This window comes from Dermacentor variabilis, chromosome 3 (assembly GCF_050947875.1).
Source record: "Dermacentor variabilis isolate Ectoservices chromosome 3, ASM5094787v1, whole genome shotgun sequence".
Taxonomy (NCBI): Eukaryota; Metazoa; Arthropoda; class Arachnida; order Ixodida; family Ixodidae; genus Dermacentor; species Dermacentor variabilis.
In genome coordinates this window covers 234376246-234396100 of record NC_134570.1, presented here as the reverse complement: position 1 = coordinate 234396100, position 19855 = coordinate 234376246, and the positions used below count along the sequence as shown (strand labels likewise).

The window sequence follows — 19855 nt, the reverse complement described above, 5'->3', positions numbered from 1 at the left end:
TGGGACCACAAATTGATAGCCATAAATCTTGCTAGACATCTTTCTCGATCTCTTTCTGCATAGCGTATTTGTGTGTATACTGTTAGTGCAAGTAGCCTTTCAGACAAAATATTGTTTGCAATAAATTTCTGTAGTATTCACGAGTTTTCAGTCATTTCCTATTACAGTGCAGTCCACTTATAACGATATCGAGAAAGACGAAAAATATGATCGTTATAACCGATGATCGCTATATCTGGACTGCAGTTATCAAAAAAAAAAAATTTTTTTTTAAACGCGGAACATGCCTTTGCAGCTCCGAACTCCAATTCGCTACTTGCTCTAAAGAATATATGATGTAGACAGTAGGCCGTAAAAAACAAACTTTATTTCTAGCGCCAATGACCGTGTCAATGGTTAGGCGCGCCGAAATAGTCCGAAATCTGCACTTGCTTTTGCGGCAGCTTCAGATTCACAACCGCGGCATGGATTCCAGCTGCTGCGCGAACACTGGCGGCAATCCTTTAGCATGCATAACATCAATTAAGGAGTCGATCGACGACAGTGCACTTTGCGTGGACATCGTGGTCGGGGTCAAGGAGCCACTGTCGATCTCGTTGTCACTGTCGCTGATGCCGTCGCCACCGTCGCACAACTTTGCCGTCTGTCGAGACAGCACATCTTCGGCGATCGCCTCGTCGGTGACTTCATCGCAGAACGAGGCAGCACTGTCTGCAGTCAAAAACTCCTCCTTCGACACAACACCTGTCACCAGTAGGAACGAGCCCCCAGAGCTCGGTATGTCAGCGACTTCCACCGGGTCGGTCTCAGCGGGTTGGGGAAGTTCGTCCTTACGCATAAAGCCCGCCTTCTTGATGCAATTGGTGATGAACCACTGGTAAAGCGCCTCTTCAACATCGGCGTACAAAGGGTCTCTAACCCTTTCCCGCTGATCGGCATGGCCGCTGATAGCTCCTGCCAATTGCTCCTGCCTTCACAATCGCGGTGCTCCCGGTTTTCAAGATGGTTGATATCGTTAACTGGACGAGCTCATACTTCTTCACGAGGGTGCTCACCTTGAAGCCGAATCGAGAGTCCTGCAAAATATCCATCTTCGTGTCAAGCGACACAGCTTTGCGCTTTGTCAGCGCCATCTTCTAACTGGGTTGAACCATTGGAACCGTTGGTTGCACGCTGCTCCGGTGGCGTCAGCCTGCTATCGCGAGAGAGACGCGGGACGGGCGCCACCGCGCCGCTTTGCTTGTCGCTTTTTTTTTTCTTTCTCTCTCTTTCGGAGCGACTGTGGCCGACGCGCATGAAGCAGCTAGCGCCATCTTGTGGCGCGCTGCGCCTACTCAGCTATTGTCCGGTGCGCAGGCGGGGCGAGACGCGCTGCACGGTAGTGGCGGCAGATACGAACTTACGAAGGTAAACATTGCCTCGTCTCGACATCGTTCGTTTCAGGGAACTAAGCAACGCAAGTGTTACGATTATTTGGCACGGAAAACGCCATCCAGACTGCAAAATTTTGATTGTTATATCCGATATGCGGTGAATAACCTATCGTTATAAATGGTTTTTTTCCCCATAGACCTAATGCATAAAATGACACCCTCATGTCGACCCATCGTTATAACCGATATATCGTTATATGTGGTATCGTTATAAGTGGACTACACTGTAGTCATATAATGTCACTTAAGTGTCACTTAAAGCCATTTAATGAAATTCACTAATGAACAAACTATTTTAAATTCCCAATCTTAGTATCCCTGAAAACTGTGTAATTTCTTGGCATGCTTACAGTTCAACAAAATTTTTGGACATTTCAAGCATGTGCTTATAGCCTGCATGGCTGGTAAAACTAGCAGAAAACAATAAGATATGTCGTCCGAGGGGAACATTAGTTTCAAGTGTCTTTCTGTGTGAAACGTTCAAGCGGCAAAAGCACTCTCAATGCGCATGCGCTGGGACGCGGTGTGCAGGAGGAAACACTGCTGTGCCAGTTGTTGCGTAACAACTTGAGGGAGCCACGGGGCACGCGACAGTTTGGAGCGCTCGGAGGAACACAAGAGTTAAAGCTTCCTCCAGCACCAGGGTGGCAGGGAAAATGAGGGTGCAGAGTAACGAGATCAAGCACGCGCTGGAGGGGGTGGGTTTCACCCTTTCCCCCTAGTATGTGTGTCTCCTCTTCTCTACCCTTGCTGCATGTGGCTGTGCATGGCTGTCCATATACGGGACACACGCCATATCTTGGAGGTAATCTTTGGCAAGTGCAAAGGTATGGCTGAGATGGTTGGTGCTTTGATGCGCACTTTGTGCCCCCACGTCTAGTATTGGGCGGGTGCATATTCTCAAGTTTCCAAGGCACTGTGTGAAGCATTTGCTCACATTACGACAGCAAATATTCTTGGCCATCAAGCGAGATCTTTGCCTGAGCCCACGTGACACCGATAAACGTATCGATGCGTGCGTCTATTCTTCTATGCAGACGACAACGAAGATAGGGACATTAACGGATTTCGTCTAGTGGGTCAGTGGGATTCGGCGAGTTCGAAGAAGACGTGGCTCTGGCCTGTTTTGTATTTTAAACAAGTTGTCCTGAGGCTCTTGAACGTCTCCCTGTCTACTGTCCGCATTGTACTGCGACACTGGTGGAGGTGCGGGGCACTGACGGCGCCTGATGCTCGGGAGTTCTTCTGGGAGTCGTTCCTCTAGCCCGGACGCGTTATCACCAGTTTCAACACTCGTGCATCACTTTAGTCGTCGACTGCTAGGCCTTGCCCCGGAGTTCTCCCCCCTTCAACCACCCCTGTCCAGGAGCTCCACACATCTCGCAATGGCTGAAACCAGCCCAACGCAAGCACCCCAAAGCAGCCGGTTTTCCAGTCCACAGCAAGTAACCGTTCTGCATCCCCTGGTTCCCGATTGCTATCGCGGAGCAGTCTTCAAAGACATTGAAGACTGGCTTGACAAATATGAACACGTCGCACAGATTAATCAGTGGACTGAGCAGCAAAAGCTCTCTCACGTCTATTTCGCCCTTGACGACAGCGGCCGTACTTGGTACGAAAACCGCGAAGCTAGCCTAACGACATGGAATGACTTTCATCAGAAAATCACAGATACTTTTGCGAGTGCCGACCGACGCGACCGTGCCCAGCAGATGATGGAGCTACGCGTACAACCTAATGAGTCGGTAACAATGTTCGCCGAGGACATGGCCCGCCTCTTTCGTAGAGCCGACCCGAACATGACTGACGAAAGAAAGTTGCGCTACCTCATGCGAGGTGTAAAAGAGCAGTTGTTCGCGGGACTTGTGCGGAATCCACCAGTCACCGTCGCTGACTTTATCAAAGAGGCTACGGCTATTGAGCGGGCCCTTCATCAGAGATGCAGACAGTACGATCGACTGTCCACCAGCACCACAATCAATGCTGCCGCAGTGACTGGCGAGTATCAGAACCCCTTGCGGGAATTGATCAGAGAACTTGTCAGAGAAGAAATTCAAAAGATTCTGACACAGACAGTGGATAGACCTGTAGCGTCAATCGCCGGAGTGGTGCGTGAAGAAATCAGGCAGGTGTTACCGGCAGCCGATCTGCAAGATCACCAGCGTCCCATGACCTACGCAGCCGCTGTCCGATGTCCACCACCCGTTACAACTACACCGCCGTACCACCAGCCTCCGACAGTCGCTCCTTGGTCGCCGCCGCAAGAGGAAGCTTCGAGGCGCGCACCCGTCACGCAGCTAGAGTCATACCACCAGCTGCAGACGGGACGGCCGCAATTTCGGAGAATCGACACATGGCGCACTGTCGATAGGTGGCCACTCTGTTTTCACTGCGGAGGCGTCGGCCACATTTCGCGTCATTGCTGGCATCGCGACACATCAGTTCGACCTTTTCGTCCGTGGTCCTATGGTCGACGTCCAACTGACGACTCCATGCTACACCACGACGAAACTGCTTTTCAGGGACCTCCAATAGCGCACCCGAATGACGAATCTGTGCCGCAGGTTCAGTCCGATTTCGGCCGTCGGTCGCGCTCTCCAACCCCTCCACGTCAGATGCCTTCCCCTGCTGGACGTACTTTTGCTAACCTCCGAGGACGAAGGTCGCCCAGCCCACGCCGGGGAAACTGAAGGCGGCGACCTCTGGGGGTAAGGTTGCAGGCCCACCGCAAGACAATAAAAAGCCCCCGACACTCTCGCCGCAGAACGACGTGAAGCCGATAAACCCCGACACCGAAGAAATTGCGAGCGCCGACATTGATGTTTTGGTGGATGGACAGCCGGTGACAGCGTTAGTCGACACTCGTGCCGACTTCTCTATAATGAGTCAGGAACTCGTCCTCCGTCTGAAGAAAGTAAAGACGCCATGGCCGGGGCCCACATAAGGACGGCAGGCGGGCAATTACTGATGCCTATTGGAAGATGTACTGCTAGAATTAGCATCCGGGATTCTTCTTTCGTGGCCACTTTCATTGTTCTTCCTGTGTGCTGTAAGGATTTGATTATTGGAATAGATTTCCTGAAAGAATACGGCGCCGTAATTAACATTCCGGACCGCATGGTGACATTTTATAAGAGCCCTGGTTTAGTCCATTGCTTATCGCCGCAACGCAACTCCTTTCGTCTAGCAGAAGACAACGTCGTCATTCCACCTCGATCATGCACCCTTGTTACGGTAGCATGTGACACACCGTTTCATTGCGAGGGAGTTGCCGACCAATTAACCACAATGTTGTACTCACGGTATCTCGGTCACACGAGGAATTGTAAATGTCACCGACGGGCGCACCAACTTGTTACTAACCAATTTTAGCACAGAGTGACGGTACCTTCCAAAGGGCACGGCTGTGGCTTATTTTGATGGTGTTGCGGATGTTCGAGGCTGCTGTTCGCAACTCGAAGAAGCACCTAAGCAAGGCCCAGCTTCTGCACTCGACGTCAGCACTGCTTTGTCGCAGCACGAACGAGAGCGGCTTCTCACGCCATTGTCGAAGTTCAATGACTGCTTTGCGTCGACGTCCAGCGTCGGACGGACGCCTCTAACGAAGCATCGGATAATTACAGAAGATACGGCAAGACCAATTCACCAAAATCCTTATCGTGTGGCTCCCAGAGAACGTGAAGCCATACAACAACAAGTGACAAAAATGCTGGAAGACGATGTGACTCAACCATCAACGAGTCCCTGGGCATCCCCTGTAGTTCTAGTTAAGAAAAAAGACGGCAGCTTGCGTTTCTGCGTGGACTAACGAAAACTAAATCAAGTGACAAAGAAAGACGTGTACCCGCTTCCCCGTATAGATGATTCACTCGACACGCTCCGTCACGCGCGTTACTTCTCTTCAATGGACTTAAAAAGCGGATATTGGCAAATCGAGGTAGATCCGAGAGACCGTGAAAAAACTGCTTTTGTGACGCCAGACGGCCTATACGAATTTAAAGTCTTGCCTTTCGGCTTGTGCTCTGCCCCTGCTACATTCCAACGCCTCATGGATACTGTGCTTTCGGGTCTGAAGTGGAAAACCTGCTTAGTGTACCTGGACGACGTCATCGTGTTCTCCGCAACTTTTGAAGAACACTTCCAATGGCTTGAAGCGGTTCTGCAGTCCATCCGGTCCGCCGGCCTCACCCTGAAGCCGGAGAAGTGCCACTTTGGCTTCGGGGAACTACAGTTTCTCAGTCACGTCGTCAGCCATGCAGGTGTTTGCCCAGATCCTGAGAAAATTGCGGCCGTAGCACAGTTTCCAGTACCAACCGATAAAAAGGCTGTCAGGCGCTTTCTGGGCCTCTGTGCCTATTACCGGCGGTTTATTGCGGACTTTGCTCGCATTGCGTCGCCGTTAACTCGCCTGACGAGAGACGACGTTGCTTTTGTATGGGGTGACGAAGAGCAAGGTGCATTCACTGACTTGCGGGAACGCCTCCAGACACCTCCAGTGCTTGCTCACTTTGATGAGACCACTCCTACATTGCTCCACACTGATGCCAGTAATGTTGGCTTGGAAGCTGTTCTTGTGCAGTGGCAGGAGGGCACAGAAAGAGTACTTGCCTATGCAAGCAGAACACTCTCACGCACAGAGGCCAATTACTCCACAACTGAGAAAGAATGCCTCGCCGTAGTATGGACTGTTGTGAAATTTCGCCCATATTTGTATGGCCGCCACTTCACAGTTATCAGCGACCACCATTCACTGTGTTGGTTGACAAACCTTAAAGACCCTTCGGGACGACTGGCGCGTTGGAGCCTACGGCTGCAAGAGTTTGACATGACTGTCAAGTACAAGTCGGGGAAACGACATACGGATGCTGACTGCCTGTCTCGATCGCCGATAGAGTCGTCTGCTCCACCCGAAGAAGACTCGGCATTTCTTTGTGTTCTGGACACATCCACCATCGCCCAACAACAACGGGACGACCCCGAGTTGCTTGAGCTCATCAATTACTTAGAGGGCAGATCTGCAAAACCGCCTAGAGTTTTCGCAAGAGGCCTGTTGTCGTTTTGTTTGCGGGCCAAAGTCCTCTACAAAAGAAACTTTTCTTCGACCGGGTCCCCCTATCTGCTCGTCATTCCTGCAGCTCTTCGTACGGAAGTACTTCAAGCCTGTCACAACGAGGTGACTTCTGGTCACTTAGGCTACACGAGAACGTTGGCCAGAGTGAAGCATAGGTACTACTGGCCGAGACTTACCACCGTGAAACATCACGTCCGCACTTGCCTCGACTGCCAGAGGCGCAAGTCGCCTCCGTCGAAACCAGCCGGCCTCCTGCAACCCGTCCAGGTTCCTCGAAGACCATTTGACCAAATCGGAATGGATATATTGGGTCCGCTTCCTACTTCTACTGCCGGGAATCGCTTTGTTATAGTAGCGACCGACTATCTCACACGTTACGCTGAAACAAAGGCAATCCAGAGAAGCACAGCGGAAGAGGTGGCGCGCTTTTTTATTGAGCACATTGTGTTGCGACACGGCGCACTAACCGTCGTAATAACAGACCGAGGAACCGCATTCACGGCTGCGCTTTTAGATCACGTCTTGCTGCTAAGTGGAACGGCGCATCGGAAATCAACCGCCTACCATCCACAAACCAACGGATTAACAGAACGCCTAAACAAAACAACTGAAGACATGCTCTCCACGTATGTGGATGTTGAACATAAAAATTGGGACGACATCCTACCGTATATCACCTTTGCATATAACACGGCGAAACAGGAGACGACGCGCATGACTCCGTTCACCCTTGTTCATGGGCGGGATGTACAAACGATGTTGGATGCTATGCTTCCACATGACTTTGACGACACTGATACGGACGCCGCTGTGTTTACGTAACGCGCAGAAGAGGCTTGGCAACTAGCGCGCTTGCAGATCTGCCAGCAGCAAGACTACAACGCAGGGCGCTATGACCTTCACCGTCGAATAGTAATCTATGACGTCGGCGACAGAGTGTGGGTTTGGACACCCATACGAAAATGAGGCTTCTCCGAGAAGCTGTTAAGGCGATACTTCGGACCATATCGAGTATTGCGCCGACTCAGTGACGTCACGTACGAGGTCGTCCCCGATAGTCCCAATTGTACGCGGCGCCGCACGCACTGTCCTGAACTTGTGCGCGTTGTCCGCATGAAGCCGTATGTGAGCGAATAACTATGCGAGAGACCCTTAATTCCGCATGTGACACTTCTGGTCTAGCATCGGGACGATGCTCTCTAAGGGAGGGACAAATGACGCGTGCGTCTATCCTTCTATGCAGACGACAACGAAGATAGGGACATTAACGAATTTCGTCTAGTGGGTCAGTGGGATTCGGCGAGTTCGAAGAAGACGTGGCTCTGGCCTGTTTTGTATTTTAAACAAGTTGTCCTGCGGCTCTTGAACGTCTCCCTGTCTACTGTCCGCGTTGTATTGCGACAGTATGAACCTTACTGCGGGTAGTTGTCTGTTTATGTTCGCCATCAATGCTCCACCTTTCTGACGAAACTGCAGCATTTTTTATTGCAATAGCAATTATATGGATACTCCACACACACTTCTGCCATGCATACACACTTCAGATACCATACAAAGTCCAATGGCAATAAAATCGGTGCCGCACGCCATGTGCTGTATGTGTGAGTGAAAGCATGTGAGGATGAGCCGGTGTGGCTCAGTCTCGCGAGTGCGAGTGAGGAAGGTGGGCCAGGAGCATGCCGTCTCCTGTTTTGCACGAGGCACGAAGGTGAGGCAATGGATAGGGGGGGGGGGGAGGGGGCATTCTTCTCTGGCGGCTGCTACTGATGGACTCACACAGACTGTCAGTTCGTTTGAAAAATCTATACACCTTTACCTTGACCTACCAAATTAAACACGACAGCTCGTTTGTAGCGAACTCCACCTAGTTGGGAATATTGATGTTGCTGTGTGTGCTTCTACTACCGCATTCGTATTTCGTTGTGAGCCGCAGGTCGCGCACATTGATTTTATTTTGTATCTACAAGGCTGTGATTGTCAATGCATTTTCTGCATAGCAACAAATATTTTCACCCTTGTAATGGCCCAAAAAATGGGCTAACAGTATTATTAAATGAAATGAATGCAACTGATTTGCGGCTCTCGTGGAACCACTGTAAAAGTGCGTCAGCTTGTCTTGGAAGGCTTGCCAAAGCCTCCAAGATCACACCACGCTTAGCTGCACCAGTTGGTGCAGCATGCTGCAGTGAGAGGGAATCAGTCTTTCCTTCACATTTATTGCATTTGAGGCTTGGAGATTCTTGCCATTTTCCCACTTGTTGCCTTTGTTTTGAATGGTGCTGGCGCAAGGTGTGTGAAGTTGGAAATTATGGAGTCGAGCATGGAGAGAAACGAAATTCGACGTCTCCACAACATCTTGGTTGACACTAACAATGGAAGGATCTAGAACTGCATGCTGATTTCTGCGGTTCCTATGATGAGTGAAAAGTTTTCCAATAAGTGCAATGAAGCCACTGCAGGTTTCTACGAAGTTTGGAGCACGTTGTCAGCATCTGGAGAAGCCGTTGATGGGTCACTGGTCAACAAATTTGCGTCTATGAATGAAGGCGCCGCGACCACTGGTGGGCTCGTGAACAAGGCCTCATTGCCGACGTCATGAATCGGGACACAAGTGAAGGGAACAGTGAGGACAACTCGGATCTGCGCCCACCTGCTCCAAGATGATGCGTGCACGCTCACCCTGTATCGGCGCTTCTGCGCGAACGTGTAAGGCTTCGGCCTCAGCTGCTCTGAGTACTTGGACAACGTGGTAAAACACATGCTCTTTCTGGCAACAAAGATGTGTAAGCAGAAGAAGATTCGGGACTATTTCTTACCACAGTAAACTGAAAGTAAGTTCACTTCCGTCAATAGCATGCTGTTACAAATGGTACATACTTTTATGTTGTCCAATTCTTTAGAACACTTATATTGATTTATATCCTACATTAAACTGTGAAGTGACTTTTTTTTGCAAGTTCGATATAACCAGGTTTGGCTGTATGCTCGACATGCAATGGTCGGTATTTCTTGGTTTCAGAGGCAAATCTAGTTTGTAACAGTATTTACTCGAATCTAGGCTGGCCCCGATTCTAAGCCGACCCTGGAAAGTCCGAAGCCAGAAAAAAAAAATGACCTTGAATGTAGGCTGAACAAAAAAGCAAGGACAACGTTCACAAAATGAAAACAGCATTTACTGAATATGAACATGCCAAGCTCATTCTAAGTAGCTATCTTCCTTGTCGCAGGGGTGCAAAAGCTGAAGTAGGATTTGGAACAACTTTTGGAGCAGGAAAAACAAAATTTAGAGAAGGTTGCAGAAAAAAATTACTCCATTTTGGAGCACCAAATACTAAATTTAGAGCAGTCTAATGTGGAAGAAAGCTTACTTTTGGAAGAGAAAAAAAGAAGGTGTCAATATTTACAGCAGTCATTTAGAATCAACTCCAGCAATGTAACATAGCTACAAGCCATAAAACCATTGAGGTCGATTTTTTTTAAAGCGCCTTGCATAAAACTAGCTTGGTGTAATCCTGCTTTAGCTATAGTGCCCACTGAGAAACTCTGCAGCATTTTGGCACAGCATGGCGCAATTTCGACAAAGGTAACGCTTTTGGCGCAGCTTGGCGTAGAAATTAGCAGCTGTATCAAAATGGCGCAATTGGCGCAGCTGTTTCACCCAATATCGCTGTCATCTCCTCATCGCGGGTGGTGCATGCAAAAAGCATCTCCTGTTAGCCCGTCCAACGACGGTCAATTTTTTAATCAATTCCAAAGTCCTGGCCGGCTTGAACGTTTGACGATTCTTCTGTGGCTAGCACAACTTTTCGTTTGCAAGTGGCAGCATAGTGAAACCGCCTGTTTGCTGCCATTACAATAACACCACACTGCACACCAATAAGACAAAGATTAAAGTGGCAACATCGCTCGTGTACTTCAGTTGGCTACCGGCACGGCTAGTAAAGGCAGCAATACTGACTTTTCTATGCGGTGCTAGCTATGCACCATATTTATCAATTTCAATTAGGAACTGGCATGTTTTCTAAAATTTTCGAATCTGAGCCGACCCTAGACTTTGCTATATGATTATTTGAAAAAAAAAAAAAAAAAACGCTATCGGCCGAGATTCGCATAAATATGACATATCCATTCGCAGGACAATTTTATTTTGTTCAACTGAGGTTTCAAATATGTGCATCTCTATGGGGACTTTAAGGGGAACTGCATTTACTTCATTATATCCATTATTTCATTACAGTATCTAGTTTTTTCATAACGAGGTTTGAGCACATTTACACTGCCATTATCACCAGTATTGGCTACTCGGTGCAATGAATAACAACGTAAATTGAAACAGACTGTTACAATATATGACCACTACCCTCACGTTTTTGGTGATTGCTCGTGCACATATTGTGAACCTTTTACGCCGTTTTGCATGGAACACTGCCTACTTCCAATTTCTTTACCGATTTTTGTGCAATGCTCATCGCTGGATGCGAGCGTAAAGAAACGATACCATTGTTGTCACTTGGAAGTGTCTGCTCGTGTAAAGCAACGAGCATTGTACGAGGTCACAGCCCCGTACCTCTCTGCCGGCACATTCATGGATGCCAACACCTGTTGTAGTGCCTCTTTGGCACTCATGACAACGACAAAAATGGATAAGCATTCACAAGTGCATAAATGCAGACCCAGGCTCTCACAGGCCAGTTTATAAATACAGTTGCTTCATGTGGCACACAGAAAAAAAAGAGAGAGAGAGAGAGAAGTGTCACGCTAGTAATCTGCTCCTTCTGTCCATACTACGCCTGTTCTTAAACATGCCACATGTATATCCATGCCCATTTAAAGTTGCCTATGTAATTGCCACCTACAGTAGAATCTTTGCGATATGATCACAGATGATACAAATTTTGGAATTATATGAATTTTACAAAAGCCCCGGCCCGAGTCCATCAGCTCACAATGTGCAAAATTTTTAATGCTGCAAACCACTTTTCGTACCACTTTGGATGATATGAACAATTGTGCGATCCCCAGCAGAGTCAGTGAGGAAGTCCCAGAGCAGCGGTAGTGCCAGACACGACTACGCTGTTGTCAAGCCGGCAGAGCGGGCGCGTCAATGCACCGGTAGCATCTAGGTCCCTAGATCGGCTTTTGCCAAGTAGCGACAAGTTCCTCCTCTCCCATCACGCTTTCCCTTGTGGCTTGTGTCGGCCACCATGTTCTTCCTAACACACTATGGCGGCACAGTTGTATGCGCTGTATGCACATGAACGGTATGCATTTGCAGTCATGGCTTTGCTGTGAGAGGCAGTAAAGAAACATAGCAAATGAGTTAGGTACTGACAAGAAGGGAAACATGCCAGTAATGCGTTCCAGCTGCCATTTATCTGCTGTTTTGTTGTAGGCGGTGCGAGCGGTGAAACTACGTAGTCATTGTGCGGCTGCCTAGTTCGCAAGAGAACAGTGCACGCGCACATCTTTGTATATGCAGAGTGTTATTGCAGATGTTTTGATCAGTCACTCGTATGATGTATACAATTCAGAACTGTGCCTGCAGCTTTGTATATGAAGTGTGTTATTGCAGATGTTTGTAACGGTCACTCGCCCATGGTAAAATTCAGAACTGTGCCTGAACGCTCGCGTGCAAGCGGCGCAAACTTATTTTTGTACTTAGTAAACAGTGTACATAGCTCTTCCCTGCCCTTTCTCACCGTCCTCTGTCCCTGCCGTTGCCATTTCCTCCTAATTCCTTTTATTTCTGCTGGCCACAGCTTGTGTGCACAAAACCTCAGATAGCAACTACTACGGCTGGCAGCATTTTTTCCTATCGTTTTGTACTGTAATAAAACCACTGCCGAATCCCCTGTATGTTGCTGTATAAATATGCAACAATAGCTCAACTAAGCGATTTAAGTAGGATGTCGCACTGTGCGATGACATGTCATTCGCGCTCAGGAAAAAACGCACGATCACAAAGCCAAATTTGCAATTCATAGCCGAATCTGGTTAGCGCTATTCAGACTGATGCTGAGCTTTTCAAAATGTGCATTGCGCCCGCAGTTGTGCTGTCTGTGCCTTTAATATGTGTAAATCACTGTCTTGAGGCAAACAATGAAACATTGCATCAGCAGGCAGCCAGAAGTGCCCGGAAAGGTATGCTGACTTCCAGCAAACAGTGACAGGTATTGAGAAGTCACCTTCACTGAAAATCTGTAGCCGACACAACTGCACAAGCAAGAAAATAAGCATGCTAGCACTGTCGAACTCAGCAGCTGGACTGGCCCAGGAAGAACATGGCGGACGGAAGCAGCTCCCAACGATAAGTGGGCACTGTCCAATAAAGTGCGTCAGCGGTGCCACAAACGTTTTCGGTACTTAGCTTTTAAAGCTCATAATGGGACTTTAACTCCACCTTGACTCCTTGAATCTATCCCCCCTCCCCCCCTGACACCCCCCTCTGCACACACAGAAAAAAAGAAAAAAGCCTATGCTTTTTGCAGTACCAAGCCACTTGTCAGCCCTTTTCAAACACCTTGCAACTTTATCGGAAGCCAGCAATTACACACAATCCAGTCTTGCCGCATTAGCAAAATCGGTGGCATTCGCTTACATGGATCGCTTCATCTCTGTATTCAACGCCTTCCGTTGCCTTCAGCACCTGATGGCAATTTGAAAGTCTTCTGCCTTTGCACCTATCACATTGCACGTACTATACGAAGTAGCTTTACCGCTCCCAAAGCAAAGCACTAATCTTACCTTGCGCTAATCACGCCCTTATCACCATTAGGAGCAGCTGGGACGCAGCAACAAAAGAAACTCGGGAGAGCCAGATAGATCATAAAATGTTGTCCTCAGAACACACGAAATGCGGAGCTCACTGTGGCCAAAATATGCACAGAACAAGAGCGCTAGTGATTCATATTTGCCTCGGCTAAGAGGAGTGCTCACTGCATGCAATGCGACTGCAGTAACGAATGGCAACATAGTTTTTCCGTTTCGCACTCACTTTTCCTGATTTGATTTCTGCACATAGAAATATAGCGCTGAAGCTATCTGAATCTCTGATCTTTCATGTTTATGGCAGTACCAAGATGGCAGTGCTCCATCAATGGGAAGCCAAGCTCATTCAAGCATCAGTACGATAGCACCTTCCTAAGCACTATTGTCTTACCGATTTCAAAGCAACACACTAAAGAAGTGAAATTTTCTGAAATTCTGCTGCACATGTGTATTAAATATTTCGCCATGAGATAAAGGAAGGCCTTAAGATTGTGAGAAAGAATAAATAATTACGGAATTAAAAATTTTGAGCCAGTCAGCTATTTCATTGCCGCATCCCCCTTAAATTCCCCTATTTTTAAATATTTATACACGATGCGAATTTCGAGTTACAAAAGTTATTGCACCAGCCCTAGAGATTCATACCATTGAGATTCTACTGTATTTACAAACACATTGCCCCTCTAGACGTAGAATTTGCTTAGCTTGGAAGTGACTTGGTTTGGTGGCTCTACAACAGGGCCAAAGTGTCTCACCTTTTTCCCATTTTCTGCTCAGTAACTGCTTGTGAACATTTCAATGCAGGGCTTACCCAGGTGAATGCGGCCAATGATACGCTGGGTGCCCACTCCTTTGGCAACACCTGCCCACCGAGGGTCCACGAGTCGCATGATGGCACATCGCTCAGCACAGGCCTGGCTCATGATGGTAGTTTGTGCACCTGCAACACAGGCACACTCACTCATTGCAGCAACACAAATGACAGCATGACATGTAAATGCAGTAAAAGCTCATTAACTGTTTGAGGGTCAGTTTTTTTCCCTCAAATGTGATCTCCCAAGGTTGAAGTTTCTTATTGCTGATTTAAAATTTTCAGACTGACCAAGATATAGCTCAATTTTTTCTTAAATGACCATAAAGTAACAAAAAGAAATTGTGCACATCCCATGCCCTGTGGGAATGAACATTATACAAATCATTTTGCAGGCAGCTCGCTATGCAGCATTGTTTGGAGTTGTGCAAAGCGTTATCAGCTAAACCAATGTTTGTGCAAACCTAGTATTTGTGCATGTGAAGCGATTACAGTGAACTAGAATTAACGTGAGCGTGCGTGTGTGTGACGATAGTAGCAAGACGATGACAACGGTAATGACGATTACAGTACAACTTCATTACACCGCACCCGCTTAAACAGCAGTTTCGTTGGAAAAGTAAAGTCAAATCCCCGACTCAGCGGCCATTGAACATAATGTGTTTTGTATCCGCATAAACCGTACCAGCTTACTGCATACATATCGGTTAACACGTAGTGTTTCTACTTTTCGTTGCGCAAACATGGTGGTACGTCGTCTCCATCGGGCGGCCCCGCAGAACAACAAGCCTCAGAGATCAGAACAACGGCCTCCAAGTGCTCTGTGCGTTTGTGCGTGAAGCCACATCAACATCACTTCGGCGCCGTGCCAGAGAGCATTGTCATATGGCGTTGTGGTGTCGTGCGAGCAAGGACATGAAGCTCGGATAAAAAAAAAGATGTCGGTTGCTCAGCATAGAAGAAAAATTAGACATAGTTTGTGCTATCGAACATGACATGAAGAAGTTGGCACTGGCAGGCAACATGGGTCTACTGTTGACTATGGTGTGTGGCATTTGAAATGCGAAGAAATTGCTCGGCAGCACTGCTGTGACCGCGAAGAGATGTCAGCTACGAGGTTCGACTTTTCGCCATCGTTGCCTCTATTGTTGCCAAAGTGTTGCCTAGCAACAGTGATGAGGACGACATGGGAAGCGACAGCACGGGCAATTCAGGCCCGACAGTGGCAGAAGCTGCGCGCTACGTCAGTCTTATGAATGCATTCGTCACGACAAGAACAGCACCCAGCAATGAAGAAGGCGCCACGCGACTTCTGCAACACTACCGCACCCGTACACAGAGAATATGCAACGCCAACGAGGAATCTTCCATGCGAGTGTTCGCCGAGAAGAGGGGGCTGGCCGAAAAGTTGGCTCGCAGCTTCACTAAGTTTAAGACAGCTGTAGTCGCTACTAGGCCGCAACGGCATCAAACGAAAATAACACTTTTGTCACGCAAAGTGAAGAAATACTGCATGTTTTTTCCCCTTTCATCGCACTCTCTCTGAGTTCTGTTTTTTACAGGTAAGTGGGCAATCTCATGCTATTTCGGTTAAGCAGTACTACCGTTTAGTACATACTCTTTCGAGCTCCGGCCAACTACGGTTTAACAAGGTTTCACTGTATATGATTTCTGTGAATGAATGAATTGATGTGAACGAGCAGCATGGAGGTGCATATGGATAAGAAACACATAAATTAAGTGCTCACTGAAGGCAGCACATACTGTACTTAGACGACACGAACGGGCGACTTGACGGCGATACTGTAACACAACCTAAAGCCCGTGTCCTTCTACAGCCATTCATACAAGTGGCATAGTGCAGCTGCTCAACTTGGCTGAGTTGTGATGACGCTGCCATAGTGTAATTCAATGCAGCATTGTCGTACTTGGGAACCATGTGTACCAGGAAAGAGCACGTGTCAATGTTTTACTAAGCGCCCTGGCAACGACAAGAAGGGCCGTGAAAGCTCAGCAGGAGCTTTGGGAGGAATGGGGAGGCAGTGCACTGGTGCGTGGAAATCAACACTCATGGGAAACATGCTTTTCAATCACTGTTTGAACAGGTGCAACCACCACCCAGTGCTCTGCTGCCGAGATGCCAGGATATTCTTATGCGTGCCACCTGGCTTGAGCGCAGATGGCAGACGAGAACCAGAGGCGAGAGTCGGATTACGAAGCTGAAAGGATGATGGAACGACCATCACAGCATCACGAAAACAAGCATATAGTTATCAGCCCAAGTTAGCAGACAACTTGGTCCACTGAGTTGGCATAAGTTCTTGTCACGGTAATGTGATGCCATGCATGCATGTCATGAATATCTCTCATTCTTGTCACATTCACGGGAATGGTTCCATGATAGCTTGACATAAAGACCATCACATTCATGCCAATAAATTTATAACATACATGGCATGGCATGCCATTAATGTCATGGCATGCATATCCAGAATACTTCCAGTTAAAGAAATGCATGTCATGTCACTCAATCCATTATAGTCCATCTCATTTAAGGCATTCATGCCATGACATAATTGCCATTCATGTCAGTTCCATTTGATAAGTTATATGTCAGGATATCCATGAAATGACATGACACACATGTCATGACACAATTTGCATGCATGACAAATGAGACGAGGTAATAATAAATAAATTCTGGGGTATTATGCGCAAGAACCATGATATGATTACGAGGCACACCATAGTGAGGAACTCTGGATGAATTTTGACCACCTGGGGTTCTTTAACGTGCACCCAAAGCAAAGCATACAGGCGTTTTTGCATGTCACCACTGCAATGCGACCGCTGCGGAAATGCCATGAGGTGATGGTGTCATGGTCATTTCTCTGGATATTTATAGGATATGTGTGATGAGACATGCATGCATGACAAGACAAAAATGACCTGGAATGACAAGCTCATGCATGTCGTCAATGTCATGTAATGCAATTCATGGCATTCATGTCACAATGTGCATGTCATTCATGTGGTGACATTTACGGTATGTCATTTATGTCAGGTCATGCACACCTCATGTTATTCATATCCTGATATATATTGAGTTAAAGAAACGACCATAACGGCATCATGTCATTCATACCATTTACCGTATTTACTCAATTCTAATGCACCCTCGATTGTAAGGCACACCTGTTTTCCGCGATCCAAAAAAAATAAAAAAGTCCTTTACAGTACCGCACACATCATGCTTTCATACAGAAATACAACTTCCTCTCATTTGGGAAAACAAATATTTACTCCCAATACACTAAAGTTGCAAGGGAAGTTGCGAGTTGCAGTTCCACCTGAAAGGCAAAGCATCGATCTTGATAGCAAATTGCCATATTTACTCACATATTGAATGCATTCCTGTAATGAACGTAGCCCCCACTTTTCCAATCAAGAAGTGTGTTTTTCTTTTTCTCGCATGATGATTGCACCCTGAACTTGCTGCCATGAAGTAAGAGACACACGGTACAATTCAGTGTCTGATATGGCATCCGGCAGGTGAGATTGCATCCGATGCTGTGTCGGACGCTGAATCGTACCGTGTCTCCTACCTTTAATGCAATAGCAATTACATGGACGCTCCAAGCACATTTTTGCTACCGCCGCCGTCGCCAAGCACCGCATTAGCGCGAGGGAAGCAAACCATGGCGGCTCAATCTCGCATGCCATCTTTTGTCGCGCAAATGCTCGAGGAGGGACAGCGGCATTGTACTCTGGCAATTGCGTATTGCATAACCGTGCTCGAGGGACGCCGACGGTCGCAGCTCAATTTTCCGCATACAAGGGAGGAAAGTGGGAAGGAAACACGTCGTTTTCCGTCGCACACACAGTTCCAGGTGGAAAGAGCTGTGGAGTGTTTCACTCCGGCACCCAAAAAGTGCGCATAGCGGGACGTCAGCGTGGCCTATCTTCAAAGCAGCTCATGTTTTGTGCGTGGTGCGTTCTCGCTGCTCAGTTTATGTTGAAGCGAATGTTTGCAAGTTTATACAGCTGGTGAAACTACTATCCTTACTTCGTGTAACTGTCTACACATTTGCTATTGCAATAGATGGTTCGCATTTCGGGCAAAACTGTGACTTTTTAGAGGTGGCCATGGAAAACAATCCACTCAAAATTTTGCCTAGCATAGTGAACAAACCCCCCAGCTTTGCACAACTTCTGGAAAAAAAAAGTGCATTCATTATGAGAGTAAATATGGTAGCACACAACTATACAAAGTAAGGACAGTATATTTATTGGCCATATAAACTTGTAAACATTCGCTTACCAACTAAATTAACAAACATAGTGCCAGGCGCGCACAAGCAAACACGAATACATCTCACTCGATAACCACAGAAACTCGCTATCAAAACGCTGGATTGAGGAAGTGCGGTAGCAGGAGCGAGCGTTTGATCTTCGTGTTGCCTCTCGCTTCAATGCGAATTAAGCAACGAGAACATAGCACGGTGTGCCTTGACGCGTAGACTCCGTCTCCATCGCAGATCTTCGAGATAGTGCCCATGCAGCTGCACTGTACGCAGCAGCCGCTGGAGTAGAATGCCTCTCCTTCTGTCCCGCATGCGGTCCCCCATGCAAGTTTTGGGAATTCCAAACATCCACGATGCAGCCCAATTTCTGTCTGTCTCTACACACGAGATCACTTTCCTTTTAGTTGGGGCAGTATGATGAGCTGGGCATGTCTTTGCAGTCGGCACTTCCATGCTGATAGAGCAAACGCAGATATTAATGGAATAACCTAAGGAACCTTAGCACAAGTACTACAGCACACGGAGGAAGCTGCAGCAGCTAGGCTCGAAGCGCACACGAAGTGGCCATCTTGAAATACCGATGGCAACATGGTAATGCAGATTTAGGGTCGTACCCAAATCTAACGCGCACGCAATTTTTGGACCCATGTTATCGAAAAGAAGTGCGTGTTAGATTCAAGTAAACATGGTATGTCATGACATGTCATTCATATTACGTATGCATGCATGTCATGCCACCCCATACGTATTCTGATATATATTCAGTGGAAGAAAAAACCAAGACAGCATCATTACATAGGAGGCTAGTGAGATATAGATAGCTAAATGCATTCAAAATGCCTAAAGTTTGTAAAGAATGCTTTGCATTAAAATATTTTCCGCATGTAAACATGCACTGTTTATTCATGGACACAGATGAGCTTGCATAAATACTTACATTAAGAATAAAAATGTAGATACACTGAGATAGATATATTTCAATTTGGCACTTGGGTCTACATCGGAGGAATCATTGCTGGATTGACCTGCAGCGGAGCAACGTGAGCGCACGCAAGAAAACTCAATGGTTGTACGTCCGTCAGAAAAGCCAAACATGTCAAAAACTTACAGTAATCCTAAATCCCATACCGCCAACAACGGGCAATAAGATTTTACGAGTCTTGCAAAAAGAAATGCAGGCATGGCAGCATTTTTCTATGCAGTGGAATCATTTGTATATACCAGCTTCTGCCTGTGAACAGATGTAATCGCACCCCTGTGAGCGATAAACGAGCGAGCACGAAGCGGTGACCCTTCAAGAGATCAGAAACTAGACAGACATTAGTTTCTATGAGCGCAACCAACAAAACAGCCCCAAGATGAAACCGAAACTAACCCCTGCGCAGATGTGTGAGCGGTTGCTGAAACGCCAGCATAAAGAAGCCGTGGAATGAAAACCAAGAGACTAAGAAGCAAAAAAAAAAATTCC

At 47.3% G+C, this 19855-nt stretch overlaps 1 protein-coding gene across 4 annotated transcripts in view; it reads right to left on the bottom strand.

Moving 5' to 3' along the window:
• The window catches only part of rngo (DNA damage inducible 1 homolog rngo), a 172492-nt gene that overhangs the window by 86500 nt on the left and 66137 nt on the right, over positions 1–19855 (bottom strand). For all 4 annotated transcript variants that reach the window (XM_075686990.1, XM_075686994.1, XM_075686993.1 and 1 more), the window contains one exon: positions 14084–14212. In XM_075686990.1, the coding sequence (XP_075543105.1) occupies positions 14084–14212 (129 nt within the window). The remainder of the gene's footprint in view (positions 1–14083; positions 14213–19855) is intronic.